This window comes from Mangifera indica, chromosome 9, assembly GCF_011075055.1.
Source record: "Mangifera indica cultivar Alphonso chromosome 9, CATAS_Mindica_2.1, whole genome shotgun sequence".
Classification (NCBI taxonomy): Eukaryota; Viridiplantae; Streptophyta; class Magnoliopsida; order Sapindales; family Anacardiaceae; genus Mangifera; species Mangifera indica.
This window is the reverse complement of record NC_058145.1, coordinates 8,975,199-8,997,524: the sequence shown is the minus strand read 5'-3', so window position 1 is coordinate 8,997,524 and position 22,326 is coordinate 8,975,199. Positions and strand designations below refer to the sequence as shown.

General features: G+C 32.4%; 3 protein-coding genes across 6 annotated transcripts; 1 reads left to right on the top strand and 2 right to left on the bottom strand.

Moving 5' to 3' along the window:
• Window positions 1-1,895: 1,895 nt before the first annotated feature.
• Window positions 1,896-5,426, top strand: LOC123225921 (pyruvate kinase, cytosolic isozyme). The gene is made up of 3 exons (XM_044650279.1): window positions 1,896-2,217; window positions 3,547-4,008; window positions 4,419-5,426. Exons 1-3 carry the CDS (start codon window positions 1,981-1,983, stop codon window positions 5,229-5,231), a joined length of 1,512 nt encoding a protein of 503 aa, XP_044506214.1. The 5' UTR covers window positions 1,896-1,980; the 3' UTR covers window positions 5,232-5,426.
• Window positions 5,427-6,893: 1,467 nt separating this feature from the next.
• On the bottom strand, window positions 6,894-8,586 carry LOC123225506 (E3 ubiquitin-protein ligase SIRP1-like). Its single transcript, XM_044649480.1, has 2 exons — window positions 8,413-8,586; window positions 6,894-8,221 (listed from the first exon to the last, which is right to left on the bottom strand). Exon 2 carries the CDS (start codon window positions 8,198-8,200, stop codon window positions 7,091-7,093), a length of 1,110 nt encoding a protein of 369 aa, XP_044505415.1. The 5' UTR covers window positions 8,201-8,221; window positions 8,413-8,586; the 3' UTR covers window positions 6,894-7,090.
• A 1,132-nt stretch (window positions 8,587-9,718) lies between these two features.
• LOC123225505 lies at window positions 9,719-17,770 on the bottom strand. 4 transcript variants are annotated; one of them, XM_044649479.1, is made up of 4 exons: window positions 17,456-17,764; window positions 16,826-17,356; window positions 15,627-15,722; window positions 9,719-10,166 (listed from the first exon to the last, which is right to left on the bottom strand). In XM_044649479.1, exons 1-4 carry the CDS (start codon window positions 17,594-17,596, stop codon window positions 10,143-10,145), a joined length of 792 nt encoding a protein of 263 aa, XP_044505414.1. In that variant the 5' UTR covers window positions 17,597-17,764; the 3' UTR covers window positions 9,719-10,142. The 4 variants fall into 4 exon arrangements, with proteins under 4 accessions (XP_044505414.1, XP_044505413.1, XP_044505411.1 ...); XM_044649478.1 differs by lacking the exon at window positions 9,719-10,166 and adding an exon at window positions 10,188-12,654 and having other exon boundaries at window positions 16,826-17,352; window positions 17,456-17,593; XM_044649476.1 differs by lacking the exon at window positions 9,719-10,166 and adding an exon at window positions 10,193-12,654 and having other exon boundaries at window positions 17,456-17,770.
• Window positions 17,771-22,326: the final 4,556 nt, after the last annotated feature.

Below are 22,326 nucleotides of genomic sequence, written 5' to 3'. Positions count from 1 at the left end.
GCGTTCAAATCCTTCTACTTCAAAAATGTCAGATATAGAGAAGAATTCCAAGAAGTTCATGACCTGCCTGAGCCATAACAGGGAAGCTTCTGCGGTCAAATTCTTCGTACAGCCAATTGTAAGAAAAATCATTTTCCCACCTCAAAAATGTAGGCACTTGTGACAAGCAGAACTTGCATTTGCCTTCTGCTTTGACCCACTGCGATTTCAAAAGAAAAGCCCATGGATTTGTTTGTTTACAAATACTAATTTGACTGTTTCTTCAAATTACAGAAAGAAAGCTATAAAGGTGTTGGATTCAGGCTTTTCAGCCTGTTCTATACCTACTTCTTCTAAAAGGCCATACATGTACATCTACTTTATTTGTACACTCTTCTTAGCTAACCCCTTATCATCACACCCTTTTTTATAATAAAAAAAGATATGAATTTGTTTTCTTATATAAATATAAAGTTTTCCTCTACTCCATTGTCAAGTCATGTTAAGGAAAGGATATATTTTGAAAAGGATAATCAATGAAAAATATTATATGACTAGTCAAATTATGTATATAAGTTTCAATTAACTTGTTACATTAAATAATGTCTTCTAATGCATGCTATTACCACACCACACAAATTTCAAAAAATTGAACCAAGGACTTTTCAATGCTTTTGGCCTAAGGAAAGGATTAGTTAGGGATATCTTTGAATTCATGTTATGTTATATTTAGATTAAATTCAATAATATCTAAGAATAATCCTAACAAAACTAATATCAAGGATTTGACCAAAAGCAAACATACCAAATAAGATTTACAAGATGTGACCAATTTAGGGGGGATCCTTGGAAAGAAGACACCTTGCACATGTATGTATTGTAATGTAACTCTTCCAAAACAAGACATAACTTTTTTGCATATTCTAGTATAAACCTTGCTGTCCGATAAATGAACCTTTTTCATTTCATTACTCTATCACAACCAATAAGGGTGTGTACAGTCTGATTTAATGAGATCTAAGAGTTTTTCAATCCAATCTAGAAAAAATTGTTTGAAAACTTTTCAAGCAAAATCAAATTATTTTAGATTTTAAATCAAACAAATCAAACAAAAAAAGTACGGTTTAATTTAGTTTGGATTACAGTTTAAATCATAGTTATTAATATTACATAATACATGATATGTATCTTATGATATGATATAATATAGGCAAAAAATTATACGTATCATAAGATGTATTGAATTAATACAATATAGTAAATGTATTTTACAATACGATATATATTATTGATACGAATCAATAGACTTTTATAGAAAAATAATAATGCAAAATAGGTATTTATGAAAAATGTTCAAATGTTAATGGTATTTGTAATATTTTTTAAAATGATGATGTATCAATTATTATTTTTATTATTTCATTTTTTTAAAAGTTTATCATATGATACGATACATATTATATAATATAAAAAATTAGATTTTTAATATACGATATTACTATCATAGTTTAAATATTTTAAAATTATATATATATATATATATATATATATATATATATATATATATGTAAATAATTAATTGAATTATAAATTTCTAAAATATAATATAAATATATAAAATATATATATACATTTATATACTTTTAAATAAAATAATAAAAATAAATTGTATAGTTAATTATTTATTAAAAAATTAAAAAATATATATATATTAAAAACATATAATTTATAATTTGATTTAATTTAAAAATTATCTAACTCATAATTTAAACTTAAAAGAAAAAGATTTAAAAAATTTTTAATCTACCATAAATTAATTAAACTGTATTTTTTAATTTTTAAATTATTCAAATTCAATTTTACGGTTTGAACAAGTATGCAAACCTTGATAGCGAAAGCCACCCACGCCCGTTTACGCTTGCTTTTGCCATCTCTCTTCCTATATTCCTTTTGAAACCCTGTCAAAACTCTCATCTGGGTCCTTCTCTTTTTCTCTGAAAAATGGACAACGGTGGAGTCAACCCACTTTTCAAGAAGCCCAAGACTAAGATCGTTTGCACCTTGGGACCGGCTTCAAGATCGGTTCCCATGGTGGAGAAGCTGTTGAAAGCTGGCATGAACGTTGCTCGTTTCAACTTCTCTCATGGATCTCATGAGTACCATCAAGAAACCCTTGATAATCTCAGAACCGCCATGGTCAACACTGGTATTATTTGTGCTGTCATGCTTGACACCAAGGTATAATTCCTTTCTTCAAGATGGCTTTTTACGGTGATATTTGCATCTGGGACTGGCTTGTCTTTGATTGATTTGGTCTTTAATGATCGTTGATCCGACTTTTTAGAGGCTATCTTGTGTGTTTTGCTGGTCTGTTGTGACTATCTAGGACCATTTTGTCATGTGATTTTTCATTTTCTGATGAGGTTTTTGTCTTTTGTTTTTTTTGTCTTCTGTTTCCCAAGTTTTTACATCGGTTGTTTTTGATTTTTGAAAGAAAATCCTCATGATAAAGGTGTTAGCTTTTTTATTGCTTTGCTATTTGTTGATGGTTTTTTGATTTTATTCTTCATTTTATTTGAGCTGATTTTTCTAAGTAAATACACTTTGATGCTTTACTAAACGCTGATATGCTAGTAGAATTTAATTAATCAGAAAAAAAAATGTTAGCTTGTGTTTCTTTGACCAAGATTTATGTTTAAACACATGCAGCTTGGAACAAACATATGTTGCTTTGATAAAAGATCTGTTTCTCCTGTGGATGTTATTTCATATTGGAAAGACTTAAAAATTATGTTCTTTCTCTCGTTTGACATCCCAATTCATGAATAAATATTCACAGCTTAGACTCATGTATAAAACAACAAAGCATGAAATATTCTGTTCTTTTTCAAACATTTTTTTGGAATAATATCCTTAAACCAGCTGCACAGGCTTCCTTGGACTATAATCTCCTCCCTAATTTCTCTAGACAATCGGCCAAAATTCATTTCACATCCGTACATATCTATTATTTTATTATTGGTGCTGAATCAGTGAGAATTGCTGTTTTAAGAATGAAGCACTGTAACATATGACTTGAATTATCGCTTTGCGAATAGAATCTATATTGTTCGGTTTCCACTTAGTTAGTTGTTGAAAGCCTTACCATAAACTGTTTCCATTCCCAGTATTGATTTATTTACTGAATGCCTTCTCAATAATTTTTCTGTTTCAAGCTTCTAACTTGTTTTGGAGTCCATGATGATGTCAATAATTACTTTGGCAGTTGTTACAAGTAATAGCTTGTTCAAAGACCATACCTCTAAGTCACTCAGAAAACACAAAATGGCTGTTTGTTGCTCTTTTTGTCCCCGCTTTCTAGGCATTGCTTATGTTAGTTTTCAGTTTTTCTTTGTACTTTCGGAATGGAGATTTGGTCGGGTATTTTTTTTGTTTTCATTTTCTTTGTAAAGAGCAACTATTTTTGGTTACCTGCAAAATAGCTAAGTATCAATACATTTGTTGTGGTTGGATCTATGGTAGATTTTAGAAGCTAACTAATTCTTCATTTCGCACACAATGTTACAGGGTCCAGAGATTCGAACTGGATTCTTGAAAGATGGAAAACCTATCCAATTGAAACAAGGTCAAGAAATCACTATATCCACTGACTACAGCATTAAGGGTGATGACAAAATGATTTGCATGAGCTACAAAAAGTTGGTTCAGGATGTCAAGCCAGGGATGGTTATACTTTGTGCTGACGGCACAATCTCATTCACTGTTTTATCTTGTGACGTGGAAGCAGGGTTGGTTAAATGCCGTTGTGAGAACTCTGCCATGCTTGGTGAGAGGAAGAATGTTAATCTGCCAGGGGTTATAGTGGATCTCCCGACCTTGACAGAGAAAGACAAGGAAGATATCTTGAAATGGGGAGTTCCCAATCAAATTGACATGATTGCTCTGTCTTTTGTGCGTAAAGGGTCAGATCTTGTGGAGGTCCGGAAGGTACTAGGAGAGCATGCTAAGAATATCATGCTCATGTCAAAGGTATGTTATTGTTGTTAAAATGTACTTATCAAAGGTATGAAACTCTGTAAATCTGGTTTTTATGGATGTTTTTGCTTGTTTTGAGAAATCTTAATCTAAAGCTTGACACAGTCAATGGTTCATAGCCACAAACTCGTTAATGGAGGTAATATGAAAAGAAACACTTATGACAATTGTTGACATTTTAAGACAATCATTTCTAGAGACTCACGTTCTTGTTGACAAGGAAAAATTAGTACTGATGATTTTTTTTTTTTTTTGAAAGAGTTCTGATATGCACTTACAATATTGAAACTTTATGCAAAATGTAATGTATCTGTCAACTATGTTTATGGTCATTATCATTATTATTAATTAAAAACAATAACTCATTTATGTGTGCTGGTGTCTCCTTTGAATTTATTTGATAGGTTGAAAATCAGGAAGGGGTGGCAAATTTTGATGACATCCTTGCAAATTCAGATGCATTCATGGTTGCTCGAGGTGACCTTGGAATGGAGATTCCTATTGAAAAGATATTTCTTGCTCAGAAAGTGATGATCTACAAGTGCAACATTCAAGGAAAACCTGTTGTCACAGCAACCCAAATGTTGGAGTCCATGATCAAGTCTCCCCGGCCAACTAGAGCTGAGGCCACTGATGTTGCCAATGCAGTTCTTGATGGCACGGACTGTGTGATGCTTAGTGGTGAGACCGCTGCTGGAGCTTATCCAGATCTTGCTGTGTCTACCATGGCCAAAATATGCGTAGAAGCAGAAAGCACCCTTGATTATGGAGATGTTTTCAAAAGGATTATGGAACACTCACCTGTGCCCATGAGCCCATTGGAGAGTCTGGCTTCTTCTGCTGTTAAAACAGCTAATTCCGCAAAAGCAGCCCTTATATTGGTCCTAACCAGAGGAGGGAGTACCGCAAAGCTGGTGGCTAAGTATAGGCCTGGCATGCCTATTTTGTCTGTGGTTGTCCCTGAGATTAAGACCGATTCCTTTGATTGGTCATGTAGCGATGAATCTCCAGCAAGACACAGCCTAATCGTCCGAGGGTTGGTTCCAGTTTTATACGCAGGATCTGCTAGGGCCTCTCACGCAGAAACAACAGAGGAAGCAATTGAGTTTGCCATTGACCATGCCAAGGCAAAGGGATTGTGCAAGAAAGGAGATTCAGTTGTGGCTCTTCACCGCATTGGAACTGCATCCATAATCAAGATTTTGACTGCGAATTGATGATTTTCACAGCTTTTGTTTTTCATTTTTTGTCAGCTCATCTGTTTTTATCCCTTTTTCTTTTTGGTGGGAGATGATCTCATTGCATTGGTAATGCCGCTTCCCGATTTCGGCTGCAGCTTGTTTCGGTTATTACTTTTTGTCTGAGAGAAACTCAGATATGATAAAAATGTTACAGAAACATCCATTTTTGAAGTGCAATTTTGTCCAAATAGAGTTATGTTTATCCATAGAACTATATGTATATAACTGAGAATACAGAGAATATATCATCATATGATTGAGTGATTTTTAATTAAAAATAAATTAATATTTAATTACATGATGATATATCATTTGTATATCAAGTTATATAAAAAAAATATGTATATATATTATTGAACACTAAGATAAAAAACAATATAATGTGCACTTATTTTAAGATATTTACGTGTGTTATTATATTATTAAATATTATTTTATTCTTAATTTAAAATTATCTAATCATATGATGATATATATCAAATGTATAATTAATTTAAAAATAATCTAATCATATGATAATATATATCAAATGTATATTTATTTATGTATTTAAAGTAAGTACTATAATTTTATTGTAAGGAAAACGTATGATCCACTATCAAAGATCATGTTCATATGGTATCAATTTAAGTTTTATATAAAAAACCTTCAATTTTAATTTGATTTAAATTGAAATTGTAATAAAATTTTTTAACCTTATTCTAACGTTCAAATATTAGAATTGACTTGATCTATCTAAATTGGCTTAAAATTGTTATTGTTTTCATTTTCTTAAATGTTTTTACTGTTTCAATTTCTTCGTCAAATTACTCTAACCTACTATTAATAAAAAACAATATAATATTTTCTCTTATTTACAAATAGTTTAAAAATTATATATTAAAACCTTTAAAACACATTAATAATCCGACTAATCAAAACACATTTTTACTATTTAATAATAATATAAAATATTTAAACAAAAATAAAAAACATTATGAGTAATTATAATTATATAAAAATATAACTATATGTAATTTGTAAAGATTTTAATGTTATCGACATTGTCTTTCCACATTTCTATAATTTATCTTTAACAAATTATATTAAAGTAATATTTCTATAAAATATTCGAATCAATTCAGATCGTATCAAGTTATTTTTATGTAATCCTAATATTATCCAATTTAATTTTAAATCGTCTCAAATTGATCCAAAATAAATTTTGTATCTAAGAAATTTAACTCTAATCTAATTTTTTATATCATATCATATCAAATTAACAGATCGTATTGAAAATTCTACGCGCTAGACATACCTGAGAGTAGTAGTTATATCAGCAAAGATAATTTCAATCTCCCTTTATTTTACTTGCTAAATAAATTAGGTATGCAAAAGGAAAGATATACAATATATTAGACATTTTCCATATCACACACCAAACCACATGAAAAAGAAACAAACCATTGTTTATTTCGTTAACATCAATAGGCTGACATTATTTCCCAACTCTTTATATTAAGAGTCCAAATATTATTAATATCAAATCAAATAAGCACAAACCGCACCATTCATCAGCCACAAAATATTGTTAAATCTTTCCAAGCATATTGAAAAGAATATACCTACAAAACATAATTAATTGCACGAAAATGGAAATGGAAATGAAATAGTGGCATCATAATTTCCTCTCTAAGCCAACAAATATGTACAAAGGCATAAGCAGATGACAACAACAACAACATATCTTCTTCCAAATTTCGAATTTGGCACGTATGTGTACATAGACACAGGCATAACAACGTTCAAGCAACATACACAACAACCAGCTTATACAACAACTTTGTGAAACTTACTCAATTCTCATTTGTTTCAGAACCTGAGCTTGAGGTTGAATTGTTCCCCTCAGAACGTGAACTTGAGGAAGAGAACATACCATTAAAAGGCCATGGGATAGAAAACCTTCGGCCACTCTCATTTCTCCCTTCCCCATCTGCCTCTTCACTGGTACCATGACCACTATTACTGCTACGCTCGGTTTCCCTTTGGTTACTGCTAACCCTTGACCTTTCAGAATCAAGCTTGGATTCATCGGCAGGCATTTGATACCGACAAACTGGACAAGAACTATGAAGCTCCAACCATGGCAATATACACTCACTATGAAACTTATGCTTACAAGGCATTTCCTTGGCTTTAGTACCAATCTCAAAGTCATCCAAACACACTGAACACTGCAATGTCTCTATAATTTTCACACTAGGCATTGCTTGGACAGCCTCCTTTTGTGCTGGTGGTGTCCCATATCTATTTGGATCATTTTCGGCCAAATGCTGCAACAACAAATCCAAGCCAGGACCAATGAAGTAATCACCCAGAGATCCAATGGTGGCATGATTATGATTCTGGTTATGACCATCATAAGAACCCTGAACGATGATGGTCTGATCAAACGGATTAATCATAATCAAGCGCTCTCTTTCCCTTCCCCTATTCCTATCCCTGTCCCTATCCCTAACTCTATCCCTATCATATACATTACTTTCAGACTCGAATTCAGCTCGAATTCCTGGAAAAAACTGCATAAATCTAGCAGAATTTCTTCTCATTCCTCTCCTAGTCAAAATGGAATCAGGTTCGCTATCCAACTCATCATGATCATTATAATTATTAACACCATCATTATCATCCTCTTCAAGTTCAGATCTCCTGAATCGCCTATGGTGTGGACGTGAATGCCCGATCATACCAAACAAGATCGGTGCCCAAAGCGAGAGGGCACGGTGAGATCCAAAGTCAGTATCTGGGATGTTGTGATCTTGATTGTTGGTATTAGTTGTAGTCCCCATTTCTTCAACAAACCCACTTTGACAAAATGGGCATTTGATCTCAACTTCCATGATGGGATTGACCCTTTGTAAACACAGATGACACCAATACCCCGATTCCCCAATTCCTTCATCCATTTTCTCTTTCTGACTCTACTTCTACCACAAATTTAAACAGAACACAGTCAAAACAAATCATCAAAATCATAATCAACACCATCAACAATTTAAAAAAAAAAAAGCAGAATAAAATAGATCTAACCAATGAAAAAGAATAGCCATTAAAAGATTCCAAATAAGAAACAAAACCCGTATGAAAAAACAGAAAATTAACCCAAAAAAAATCTTACCAGAAACCCAGAAAGAGAAACAACAGCTTCGAGTTTGATCTTCTTTTTTAACCTCCTCTTCAAAGATCCAGAGAGCACAACCACAAATCTAATCAAAACACCTTTAATTGTATATATGGGCACTCTTGATGAGAGTTTTTTTTTTTTTTTTAAATAATTGGGAGAAAAGAAGAGTAGGTGAGTGATTTAAATCAGTAAAAGAATAGAAATTAACACAACAGAAAGATCTGGAAATATCACAAAAAAAAATTGACACGCATTAAATCATAATAAAGTAAAATATCTAATTAAGTCGAGCGCCAGCCAGTACCCTTCTTTTGAATTTCGTCAATTACGGCAAATCAAATATTCTCGATAAAAAGAAAACTAAACGCCAACTAGCCTGGGCTTCTTCTTTTGGTTGGCCAAAAGACTTGTTCCCACCTTGAAAAAAATATAATAAAATTTTAATTTTTTAAAATTTTTTAATAAATAATAATTTTACTTTTACCACTTTTGAATAGAAATTTAAATTTTAAAAAGATAATGAGTAAAAGTTAAGATTTTTACTGTGCCTTGGCTGGGAATAATAAGTCTTGGTCTATCTGGTCTGGTTTAATTACTTTCGAGAATATAAATAAACAAATGGTTATTAATTTTAGGACGTCCGCGGTGGGAGATGAGGTGGGAGTCTGTGATTGGTCACTATCATGTCATGAAATGAATCAGTCTACGGGCGAAATTATAAAATAATAACAAATAATGTTGACAGGAAAGCAAGAAAAGTGACAGCCGGAAATAAAGAAAGAAATAATTCAATTTGAGCTTTTAAAAAGGAAGATGCTTGCCTTGCCTTGCCTTGCCTTGCCTTTCACGTTAAAACGCTTCACTTCACTAACGTTATCGATGACTATCAGATTATTGATGCAACTGCAATTTCAATTTCAGTTTATCAACTTAAAAACTTTTTCATTCAAAGTATGATAAAGCTTGTTTTGAGGCATCCCAAAAATGTCATTTTTACCCTTGAAAGGTACAAAAACCACCCTAATAGAGTGTACAACACATTTCACTATCTCTCAAGTGTCGTGTAATAATATGATTAATGGAGACCTTTAATTCGTAGGGAAGCAGGCAAAAATGGAAATCAAAATTATATTGTCCTCCTTCACATGCCACAGATGAATAACCCATAACAAAATGAGAGCATATATTCTCATTCTAATAACAACTATAAATGAAATAATAATAAAATAGAATATCAACTCAGGAAAGAAAGAAAGAAAACTCTAATTAATCCGCTTTTGGAACATTGCACCCAGGGATCTTAAATGAAAATGGAATTAAAAAACCCATTGCATTGCATTGCATGCCAAATTCCAATCTTTACCTACATCCAAAGTGCCAATGCATTTGCAATTCTACTGCAACCAATGCATATATGTGTGGCTAACCTTTGTATATGGCATAGATCGCACCAAAGATGGCATCCTGTGTTAATATCACATAATGGCCCAGTTTTCAGACAGCAAAATCTTTTGATTTCACTATTCACAATAAAAAAAAAAAAATGGGGTTCTTCTAATTCTTTGTTTCAATGATCGTCTAATGAAAAAATTGCTAACAGTAGGTGACTGTACAAATGCTACCTCTATGCAGAACTTGATCAAGTCAATGAAATAATCCTCAAACCAATATATGGATTGTAATCCACGCTAATCTGTTCATAGATGATCTAATCAAATTCTGAGCTACTTGTCTAAAGCATTCTCCTCCTGCAAGAACTCAAATCTGGTCAGACACAACTATATGATGAAGCACATGAGAAGGAATTTAATAAGAACTGAAACAAGGGAAGAGCTAAATTATGAAAGCTATATAAAAAACAAAATAGTATATACACCCAGCTGACTCTCCTCAACTTTTAGCATGTAGCACTGGTAAAATACAAAGCGGAGAATTAAAAAACAATGGCAACACCATGTTGAAAGGGGGGAGAAAATGTGCACATTGTGGCTGCAAAAACTAATATATAGAAGCACTCAGCTGTTTTCATGCAAAAAATGTATTACTATGTGAAGAAAGATCACAATTTATAACAAAATACTGTGCTTCATTTCTCTCTCTTCTCTTTTTGCAATCTTTTCAGTGCAGTAGATATAAAAGTACTTAAAGTTCACAAATCCAGCCCCAATGCACAGGATCTCTCCACAATGTGTGTGTGTGTGCGTATTAATACCGCTAGAGGATTGCATGTTAATATATACCTATTTAAAAGTCCCTTATGGACAGTTTGATGCAAAAAGAAAATCTTTCGTTTCCTTAATAGAATGGGAGTTTATGACTATAATATAAGTAGGCCTTCTGCTAAAAATTCTGGCCAAAATAATTCACAATAAATGTTCTACAGTTTTGTAAAACACAAGAATAATTATGCAATTTTCAATATTTCATAAGGAATTACAATCATTATATAGGGGGATTAAAAACCTAATTTAGAAGGACTATCAATACATTCCTATTTTTACATGATACAATTACCTAATCCTATTCTAGAGAAATCCTAACCTAATATGTACAACTCAACACTTTCGCTCAAGTTAGAGCATATAAATCATATACACCAAGCTTGTTACAAATGAACTCAATACGGGGTACCCTGAAGAGACTTAGTGAGAATATCTACAAGTTGATCGTTGGAGTTGACATGATTGGTAGTGATACATCTAGACAAGATCTTTTCCCAAATGAAGTGGCAATCAATTTCTATATGTTTAATCATTTCATGAAAAACTGGATTTGAAAAAATATGAAACGTTGTCTGATTGTCACAAAGAAGCTTCATCTGAGATATCTCTATAAATTTTAACTCTTGAATAAATTGTTTTAACCAAATAAGCTCAAAGATAGTCAATGTCAACACGATATTCTGCTTTTACACTCGATCTAGTAACAACATTTTGTTTTTTGCTTTTTACTTTTCCATGAGACTAAATTGCCATTAATAAGGATATAGTATCCTAAAGTTGAACACCTATCAGATGGAGAACCTGCCCAATCTGCATTGGAATATCCGACAATATTTGTACGACCTCTATCTTCATACAACAACCCTTTGCCTGGTGCCCTCTTAATATACTTTAGAATTTGAATAGTTACATCCCAATGAGAGTCACACGGAGATTGCAAGAACTAATTGACAACGCTAATTGAGAAGGAGATATCTGGTCTTGGCTCAAGAGAAGGGATCAAAGTAGGTATGGGTAAGATGTCTGTGACAGAAGACGGTTCAAATGGAGAAGAGAAGTAAAGAGACGACTCAAAAAAATGTAACATCGGCAGAAACAAGGTAATGACGTGTAAAGGGACAACAACATTTGTAATCCTTCTGAAGCCAAGAGTAATCTAAGAAGATACATTTAATAGACCGAGCAGATAATTTATCATGGCTAGGAGATAGATTATGAACGAAATAGGTGCAACCGAAGACTTGTAGAGAAAGAGGAAACAACATGAAATTAGGAAAAAGGATAAAGTGAGGAACCTAATTTTGTAAAACTGAGGAAGACATTCGATTGATAAGGAAACAAGTTGTGAGAACTACATCTGCCCAAAGTGTAAAAGAACATGGGCATGTAGAATCATAGTGCGGGCAGTCTTAAGAAGATGTCTATTCTTGCACTTAACAACCTCGTTTTGTTAGGGAGTGTAGACACATGATGTTTGGTGGATAATACCATGTGAAGACATAAAGTTGGCAAAAGAAGTAGACAAATATTCACGAGCATTATCACTATGCAAACTATGAATAGATGTATTAAACTGAGTTTTAATTTCAACACAAAATGATTAAAATATAAAAAATAACTCAGACCGGTCTTTCATTAAATATAACCAAGTGCACCTTGAAAAATCATCAATGAAAGTCACAAAATAACAAAAACCTAAAACAGACTTGACTCGGCTAGGTTCCCACATATCAGAAAGAACTAACTCAAATTGAGACTTAACTCTATTATTGACACGCTTTGGGAATGAAGAACGAGACTGCTTCCCAAGTTGATAGGATTTACATTGAAAACACAATAAACTCGATAGACCAGGAACCATTTTCTGAAGCTTGGGTAAACTTAGATGTCCCAAACAGTTGTGAAGCATGGTTGGAGACTCAGTGGCAGTATAGGCAATAGAAGAAGGCAAATAGAGGTGATAAAGTCCCCGTGACTCAAGTTCTGTGCCAATCGTTTGTCTTGAATCGCGGTCCTGTATAACAACAAAGTTTTAGTAAAAGTAACTGAACAATTTAAGGTGCATGTAAGTTTGCCAATAGACACACGATTAAAAGGATGGTGAAGAAGATAAAGAACAAATCTTAAAGGTAAAGAACGTAGTGGTTGGGCAGAGCCCACAACTTTAGCCAAGACTTGTGTACCATCAGCTAGAGTAATAGAGGGTAAAGATGTAGAATGAGATAAATGAGAAAATAATTTAGAGTTACTAGATATGTGATCAGAAGCACCAGAATCTAGGACCTAGGGTCCCAAGTTAAAAAACTGAGGGAGATAGGCAACTAAATTACCAAAATGAGCGAAAAGGCAACCAAAGATTGAGATGACTGTTTGATAGTTAGAAATTGTAGATATTTTTGATAATTAACACTTGTAAGAGTCAAGGAGGGCTAAGAAGATTGGTCTGTAGACATTTCGAATTAACTTGCAGGATGACTTAACTAGGTCTATGCAATATTTGCATTCTAAGTGAGTCGCCCATATAATTTATAACACTTCTTCTTAGTACGCCCTTACCGGTCACAATAACTACATCTAGGCTGACCCCCTTTGTTTCCTCGAGCACCTGGACTATGTTGAGAATTAGAAGTCAAAACAGAGGAATCGGGAGCTATGGACCTAGATCCTGTGCTATTGGAATAGACTTGAAGCAACCGAGCAAACATATAATCCAGAGTGGAAAAATAGCACTGGATAGAATCTGATCACAAATTGAGGCAAGATCCAGATTAATAGCAATAAGGGTGAATACCATAAAAATTTATCTCGTTAAGCTAGCTCTTCGGTGACAGTTTTGCCAGTAGGTATCAATGAATTGAATTCTACCTTCAGGGAGGCTATTCGATTGAGAAACTTAGACATGCCCATTTCTTGTTGTTTTAGATTAACAAGGGAGGACACCACCCAATAAAGTCTCTGGATGTCATTAGTGTAAAGGCGTTTGGCCTAAGTCCAAATCTTAAAACAGGTTCTGTAAGCCTTATAGATAGGATAGAATTGAGGATCGATCGTATTTTGGTGCAAACTACACATCAAAGCATTTGTTTTCTTCCATGTCGACTTATCCGCTTCGATATTGTCAGTCTAGGTAGTTAAATGATCCTCGAGACCTTACCCTATGCACCATAATTCAACTAAGGCAGCCCAGAAGGTATAGTTGGCACTTCTTATTAATTTTTCAATTGTAATAACGGGAAGAGAGAGAAATGAGAAGGATTTGGATTCGGAACTCTCGATAGCCATATTAACCATACAAGATGGAGAAATCAATCAGAAATTGAGGAACGTTGGTGAAGAGCACCTAAAGACAAGGTTGGAAGAGGGAACACAACTAGGAGAGAAGGAAAAATCTGACAAAAATTGTTTTTTTGACAATGACGAAGACGGCCGATGATGAACAGGAGAGTGGATGATCGAAGAAGATGTGCTAATGCTGGCTGAAAATGATGGTGCCGACAATGTAGGCTCACAAGCATCGGAAAAGTAGATCGAAAAAAACAATCCGAGAAGGAAACAACCGAGGCGTGCAAACGATTTCAATGACCGATGATCGATGACGGTGGGGTCACCATAGATCAACTCGCCAGTGTCTTCTGTGTTGATTGGGAGAGATGGTGTCATCGCACGCTCATCGGAGAAGCAGATTGGCAACAGAGGCTACCAAGAATACTAATGACACATGGAGGCGCGTGCGGTGCTGAATGGTGACTCTCTTTCCAGGGGTTTGTCAGCGAAGTCGTTCTGATCAAAATGGCGTAGGCATGACCATCGAAAAAGGACAAAAACGCGGTGGTCAGAGAAGACAGCCAAAAAATGACATGGCCTTCACCAGAGAATGAATCAGGATCATTGGAAAATTTTTAGAAGCCTAATATTAGCTCTAATACCATGTAAAACACAAGAATAATTGTGTAATTCTCAATATTTCATAAGAAGGAATTACAATCATTATATAAGGGATTAAAAACTTAATTTAGGAAGGACTATCAATACATTTCTATTGTATATGATACAATTACCTAATCCTATTTTAGAGAAATCCTAACCTAATATGTACAACTCAACATGTTTCATACCTTTCTCACTCTCTATCCTCATCATTATCGGTACTATCTACGATTGCACGCTGGCTTTAATTACATTAGATTCCATATTGATATTCTAATTTGACAAACTCAATACCCTCATTTAAGTGCACTATCTATACTCAAGTGATAACCTTTATATTGTTAACCCACTATCAATATCAGACCCAAATTCCTAATTTGTATTAATACATCCAATGAAAATGTCAACTTCAATATGATGGAAGAAATTTTGACTATGAGAAGACTATGAGATAGGAGAAGATGAGAAGATTTTATGAGATTATTAGAGAAAATTATTAAGGGAAATGACCAATGGCAAGAAATGCAAAAGTTATCATAGTGACAATCTATTGGCCACAACAAACTATGTGAGGAACATCAACAATATGACAAAGAAACTGTGCCTTAAAGTTGATGGCATTCATAAAAATAAAATCAAAAGGATTCATTCATGGGCTTGTGGTGAAGGAAGATCAATTAAATTGGCATCAAATAACAAAAACCGTATAATTTTGCTTCTTAAGATAAAACTTAAATTTGTGGAGGAAATAATTTATAGAACTGGCCATCTTATTATACAGACATGAAGTGAGATGAAGCAAACAAAGAAAGAAGAATCAATTTCTTTTCTATAAACAGTGAAACTTCAGGAATGAAGAGATTCACAATTCCAATCTTCCAAACAGTCAATATCTCAATAGATGGATAACCCTAAAAATAAAATTCAAGGTTGTCCTAATCCATAGGTTTTGACAGCAAGATTTAAATGGATGGAGACAGATCAAAATGCACTCAACAAACTGAAGTTGCTAATAAATCATTAATAAACGAGGAACAACATGGTTACATGTGTACTTACATCTATAGTCTGAAAAGATCTTCCCATGGATCCCTTAGTTTGAGAGGCATCAGTACTAGACGTAGACTCTTGGTCACCAGTACCATCATTGTTGCCCTACAAAAAGGTATGAAGAGTGGAAAAAAATCGATAACCATCATTGATTTTATATAACACAAAAAAAAAAAAATGAACTGAACATAAAGAACAAGCTTTAGGAATGAGTAGAGGTCAGATACTATGGGAGGACATACTCTCACAAAGAAGTCAATAATGAAATTAATGTTAGCTCTAAACATCTGATTGATGGCAACACTTTTTCTAAGGCAGCAACAAACAAGCCCAAACACAAACACAATCCATGCCTTTCTAATAGATATTCATTAATTTATCTTCCGACTTTAATTCCAAAACAAAAAATTTAGACTGTAAAATGGAAATGACTTGGAAGATCTGCTTAACTTGAAAAATCTGAAGTGTATTAATTTCAGAAAATTTCTTTCAGTCATCGGTGTAAAAAAAAAATGTATCCATCTCCATCCTGAAGTAATCAAACAACTTCAAGACTAGAAATTTAAGGGCAATGGAGAATATTAAAGCCATAAGAAGCAGTTACATGGCTTCATAGAGATCAACCTAGAATTAGTATAATTAGCAAATCCAAAAAGGAATGGCCAGCAATTAATCAAACAAATTTAAGCCGTTATTTAAATAGTGATGGACAACAATAGGGCCCTAGATAGCAGTTATATAATTTTGTGCAACAGTGTACTTGAAATACTTGCATATTGCAGCATTATTATTCTGATTTATTTAGAGCGTCCAATTAATTTGTGTACAATTACCAACATGAGTATAGTAACAACATCAATTTATTGAGCAGTATGTTTATCATTTTAGAAATTAATGAAATACTTGTAAGCAGTAAGTGGAAGATTGCATTATCAATTCAGTTAATCAGATACATATATAATTCAATAAGACATGTTCCTCATCTTTGTCAAGCTTTTAAAATCATTCTACCCCAGTTTTCATGTTCATGCTCATCTTCCTTTACAAGTATACTGAATCATATGACAATCACCCACTAAATGGGTTGTCAAGCAACTCTATAATCCAAACTTCAAACACCAATCAACTTCCTATCGAAAAAACACGTTAATTAAAACATTTGTTGATAAGACAATCATAATATGTTGAAGAAGGGCTCTATATCTTACCGCAAATAGGTTTTTGCTCTGTTGAGAATCTTCAAAGAGCGAAGAATAATAAGCAGGGTCATAAATTGATCCTCCCAAAACATCATCACTCACAGAATGCTGTCTATTCACAGCAGCAACACCAGCTGGAGTAACAGGACTCAAAAAACTATTCCTCAAATCAAAATCAGGCTCTCTGGCACCACCACCACGATCCACATACGAAACTCCCAATCTGTACATCTGAATCCACAAGAAAGACGACGATAACCTCACCGTAAACCCAACAATTTGCATTGCCAGCGCTAATTTGACCGAAAATATAAAATAAACTCCATAATCCTTGGACGACATATTCCAAACTTCATGCGAAAAAAGAATGAACCAAAAAATATCAAGCAAAATGGCGCAAAATAAAAGCACGGCGTAAGTCCTTCCAAGACTCTGACTGCTACTCTCAATTGCCACAAGCGCGAACAACGCTATCCCTAAATTTATTAACAGAACTCCATTGTATGATGCGGCCAGGGATCCGATCAACGCACAACCTATCTAATTAATTAACAAATAAAAAATAAAATCAAACAAGAAATAAAAAGAATTAAAATATGAAATGATGTAAAAGGCAAGAGATAAAGATTGAGAGAGTACCTGAATGTAGATGAGAATGACGGCGATGTATTGGAGGCGATCATAGTCACGGAGGAAGAAGCGGAATTCATTCCGGAGGAGGAGAGTGAAGGAGGAGCAGGAACAGGAGCAGCAACAACTACACCAATTACAGACCATCATATGATTGGATTCGATTCATTTGTTGATTGTTTGTTTGAATGTTGAGATTGATTTCAAGAAGAAGAAGAAAAAAAAGAAAATTAAAAACTGGTTTACAAGGGAAACAACAGTCTGCTGTGATGTACGGAGAGAGAGTCACGTGTGAATTCTTGACTTGACTGTAAGGTAATTCTTTGGAGCTGGATCAAACTAAGAGTATACTTCACTTCTCTTTAAATTCTAATTTTTAATAATAATGATATATCTTAGGGTAATTAATTAAAATAAACAAAATTTTAAGCGTTTATACGTTTTTATGTCACTCTAGAAAAGTTTTACCAAAATAAGCAAATCGTATTTTTTTTACCTTTTTTACCTTTATGTTGAAAAACCAAGTAAAAATATTTTTTCTAAGAATGTGCGTCAGTTTATGGTGGTTACGATGGTGGTTAGGGATTTTACAATGAAATTCTAAATATGTCGAATTATGTATATGAATGTTTTTGAATGTTTCGAACGCTTAAAATGATGTAGTTTTGATATTAATAGATGTCTGGAAGTGTATCTGTTTAGAGATAAAAGTGCACAAATTTACAGTGTCGTACAAACTGCGTAAATGTACAGTGCCGCACAAATTACGCAAATCGCACAAACACTGTTTACACCGCGTAAACACTGTTCACATCACGCAAACACTGTTTACACCGCGTAAATCGCTTGCAAAATTCCTATATATAAACGAAGAAATTTTATCTTATTTTCATAGGTTTTGATGTGATGAAGGATAATTTTAGTAATTTAAAAAAAATTTAGAATATTTTTACTTAGGAATAGAAAAATTAGATATCGTTGCTTAAGAATAGGAAAATTAGACATTTTCGCTTAATGAAGGGGTAAAAAAGGTATTTAATATAATTTCCCTTATTATATTTTCTGTAAATAACTTAATTTTTTGTTCTTACATTTATATTTGGCCAAATGACTATGTCCCTTTCAAGGTTTCATGAAACGACAATTCCCCTTTGGGTTTGAAAAAAAAATTTTTTTTTTATTAGTTTATCAAAATTAATCATTAATTAATGACAACTCTAAAAATAAAATTTAGAGCAATACTATGTGTACCTATTTTAGATACACAAATATATACACACTCATATGTGTTATCATATGATTGATTATTGTTTTATTCTTAATTCAAAATCATCCAATCATATGATGATACATATAAATGTGTATATATTTATATACCCAAAGTGGGTATACATAGTTTTATTGTAAAATTTAAGATGATCAAATTGAATAAAAATATAACATAAAAATTAATTAAAATAATAAAATATAAAACTAATAAATGAAATTTTTTTTTAGGTTATATTGATATTATATATATATAAATTGATAAATTTTCAGATTCAATGAAGGTAGTTGAGCATTTTTTACCTTTTTGGGTTTATCATTATTATTATTTTTAATTTGTGGTTTTAAAATCAGGTCAGATCAGATTGATCGGTTTGATCGATTATACTGTGAACCGATATATAAATATTAATTTATTTAAAAATCAGTTAAACCCTATTAAATTAGAAAAAACTATTTAAAACCAACAAATTCGGACTTACATATTATGACACAATTTTGATCTTATTAAAACTTAAAAAAGTAATAATTTGTAAGATCTTAATTGAATTAATGATAACATTTATAATTAATTTTTTTTATTTGTCTATGTAATGAAGTGACAATTATTTAATTAACATATTTGAAATTATGTTATATATGTTTCATATATTTTATGTTTAAAAAATATGATAAACGTTCAAAAAATAATAAATTAAACCTGTTGGTTGTCATATCAAATCATGAACTAATGAAATAACTTATTCAATTATCAATCAGATTTTAAAAATATTGATTTTAATAGTACAAATCTAATACGTCATTTTGTGTAAATATTATGGGAGTATTAATATTACTTATATCTTTAGAGTACAAATAAATTACTCTTTTTATTAAATACTTTACTTTTTTAATAAATAATGAAATTTTGTTTTTTTCAAACTTAATGGATAACAATTTTGTTTCATCAAATCTTGGGTGAGATATAATCATTTGGCCATTTTTATTTCTATTGAATTAACATGGACACCTTGGTTATAATGTATTAACTAAGTCTAGTAGATTATTGAAATAATTAGTAATTAACAAATATAATCAACTTATTTTAATATTATATTTTTAAGGAAAATTAAATTAAATGTCTAAAACTAAGGGGGGCTAAAAAAATTGCCCAAAACTATAAGGATTAAGCGAAAATATCCTATTTTTGTGAATATAAAGGATATCATTGTTGGGATCCTATTTCTAAACATCTTCGTATCTATCGTCGTGTTACCTTTTGGGAACATAAAATGTTCTCTTCTATGTCTGAGTTTCATTTGTTTGAACACAACTCACCTTTCCTCACAAATCCATCTGTTGAATTATTTTTTGAGGTTTTGTCCTCTATTGATCACAATGGCACTACTCCACCTTCTCCTAATATTTTTAATGTAGGTCATACAAATGAAAGTATTGTAACCGATCATGAAGCATCCAACTCATCTGTAGATTTTAAGTCTCCACAAAGTTCTCCATTACCTCAAAATAACAAACTCACTAGAGTACGTCGACCACCTACTTATTTACATGATTATCATTGTTACTCTAGTATTGTCTTTGTGCATGAACCTTTATCTTACACAGAAGCTAGTGATAATTCTCTTTGGCAGCAAGTAATGCAAAAATAATTGTAGGCCTTAACAAAAACTCATAGTTGGGATTTAGTTGACTTACCACTTGGTAAATCTATTGTGGGATGCAAATAAGTTTACAAAATTAAAACCTGTGTCAGTGGCTTAGTGGAGCATTGTAATACTCGATTAGTGGCAAAGGGATTTACTTAAGAGGATGAGATTGATTATGAGAAAACATTTGCTCCAATGGTGTGAATCACTTCTGTTTGCAATCTTATAGCTATTACAATTGTTCAAAAATGGTAACTTTTTTGGATGGATGTAAAGAATGTCTTTTTAAATGGAGATCTTATTGAAGAAGTTTATATGAAACCTCCACCTAAATATCCTCATTCACCTAAAAAGGTTTGTTGTCTTCGTAAAGACTTATATAGACTTAAATAAGCTCTGAGAGCATGGTTTGACTAATTCAACTCTACCATTAGTTAGTTTGGATTCTTCTTTAGTTCTTATGATAATGTTCTATTCATCTACAAAACTAAGAGGGGATGTACTATGTTTTTGTTATGTGTCGATGATATGATTATTACTGGAGACGATGTACAAGGTATAATAGAGTTGAAGTAATTTCTCAACATATAATTTGAAATGAAGGATCTTGGGTTAGAAGTTTTCTTTGATGACACTGTTTATTACTAATCGTAAGCCAAATACGCTACTAATCTTTTATCTCATGTTAGTTTGTCAAATAATATAACTATCTCGACTCCACTTGAAGCCAATGTCAAGTTTTCTCCTATAAAAGGAATAGTGTTGAATGATCGCACTCTCTATAGACAATTGATTCGAAGTCTTATCTACCTAACTACCACTCGACCAAACATAGCCTATGACATTCATATTGTTAATTAATTTATGGATGCTCATCGTATTACTCTGCGACAATACTTCATATCCTCTGATATAACAAATGTACCTTATTCCATGGTCATTATTTTTTTGTTAAGTCTTTGTTTTACTATGTGCATATTTTGATACTGATTGGGTGGGTGATCCTACAAATAGACATTTCAGTACTAGTTATTGTTTCTTTCTAGGAGATTCTCTCATCTCATGGCATAGTAATAAGTAAATGGTTGTTTTTCATTCAAGTACAGAAACAGAGTATAAAACACTTGTAGACACTACTTCTAAACTTATTTAGTTATGATGGTTGTTACAAGATATGTGAGTCTTTCAAACAAATGCTACAAACATCTACTATAATTATCATAGTGCCATTTATATTGCTCATAATAATGTTTTTCATGAGCATATCAACATTGAGATTGATTGTCAATTTATTCGTCATCATCTTATAAAAGAGACCCTTTATCTCACTTTTATACCTTCTATTAATCAAATAATTGATGTCTTCACTAAAGTCCATCCTCCAGGACGCTTTCATGGTTTACATCACAAACTCAAGATAGCAAATTATTTGTCTACTTGATTTTGAGAGGGGATGTTAGAATATATTCTGTATATTTGGTTTTATATATGAGAATATATTCTAAATATTTAATTTCTTGTTATATATTATTATGTATTGATTGTATATTGAATAAGATTGATTTTCTTTCCTTGTATAAGATTTAAGACATGTATATATTAATGTACAATTCCTCATTATAATTTATACAAAATTTATTCTTTTCAACTCTTTAAAATTGGGATGTTAAGATTAACTATACTCATGTGTTCACTTATTCTTCTTATTTGACCACAAGAACAAAGTACTATCTTGTGTTAGACTAGAAAAAGACCTCTTGATTGTAAAGGGAAATGGATCAAATCCCATTTGTGAAGCATCAAACTATTTGCTCAATCTCACTATATAAGGAAGAAAGGAAACAAAGCAAGAACTCCCACACCTTACACTTCAAGCGAGACAAATAGAAAACCCTTTTTTGTAGCCATAGCTCATGATATATTTAGGTATGACCTTGCCTAGAGGTGGATACGAATTGAATTAAGCCT

Excerpts from the sequence above, each read along its gene's own strand:
- LOC123225921 (XM_044650279.1), top strand. The coding sequence starts at position 1,981 with ATGGACAACGGTGGAGTCAACCCACTTTTCAAGAAGCCCAAGACTAAG. Across the intron at positions 2,218-3,546 it reads CTGTCATGCTTGACACCAAG|GGTCCAGAGATTCGAACTGG; the intron begins GTATAATTCCTT and ends ACAATGTTACAG. Across the intron at positions 4,009-4,418 it reads ATATCATGCTCATGTCAAAG|GTTGAAAATCAGGAAGGGGT; the intron begins GTATGTTATTGT and ends TTTATTTGATAG.
- LOC123225506 (XM_044649480.1), bottom strand. The coding sequence starts at position 8,200 with ATGGATGAAGGAATTGGGGAATCGGGGTATTGGTGTCATCTGTGTTTA.
- LOC123225505 (XM_044649476.1), bottom strand. The coding sequence starts at position 17,596 with ATGATGGTCTGTAATTGGTGTAGTTGTTGCTGCTCCTGTTCCTGCTCC. Across the intron at positions 17,357-17,455 it reads TCATTCTCATCTACATTCAG|ATAGGTTGTGCGTTGATCGG; the intron begins GTACTCTCTCAA and ends TTAATTAATTAG. Across the intron at positions 15,723-16,825 it reads AGAGCAAAAACCTATTTGCG|GGCAACAATGATGGTACTGG; the intron begins GTAAGATATAGA and ends ACCTTTTTGTAG.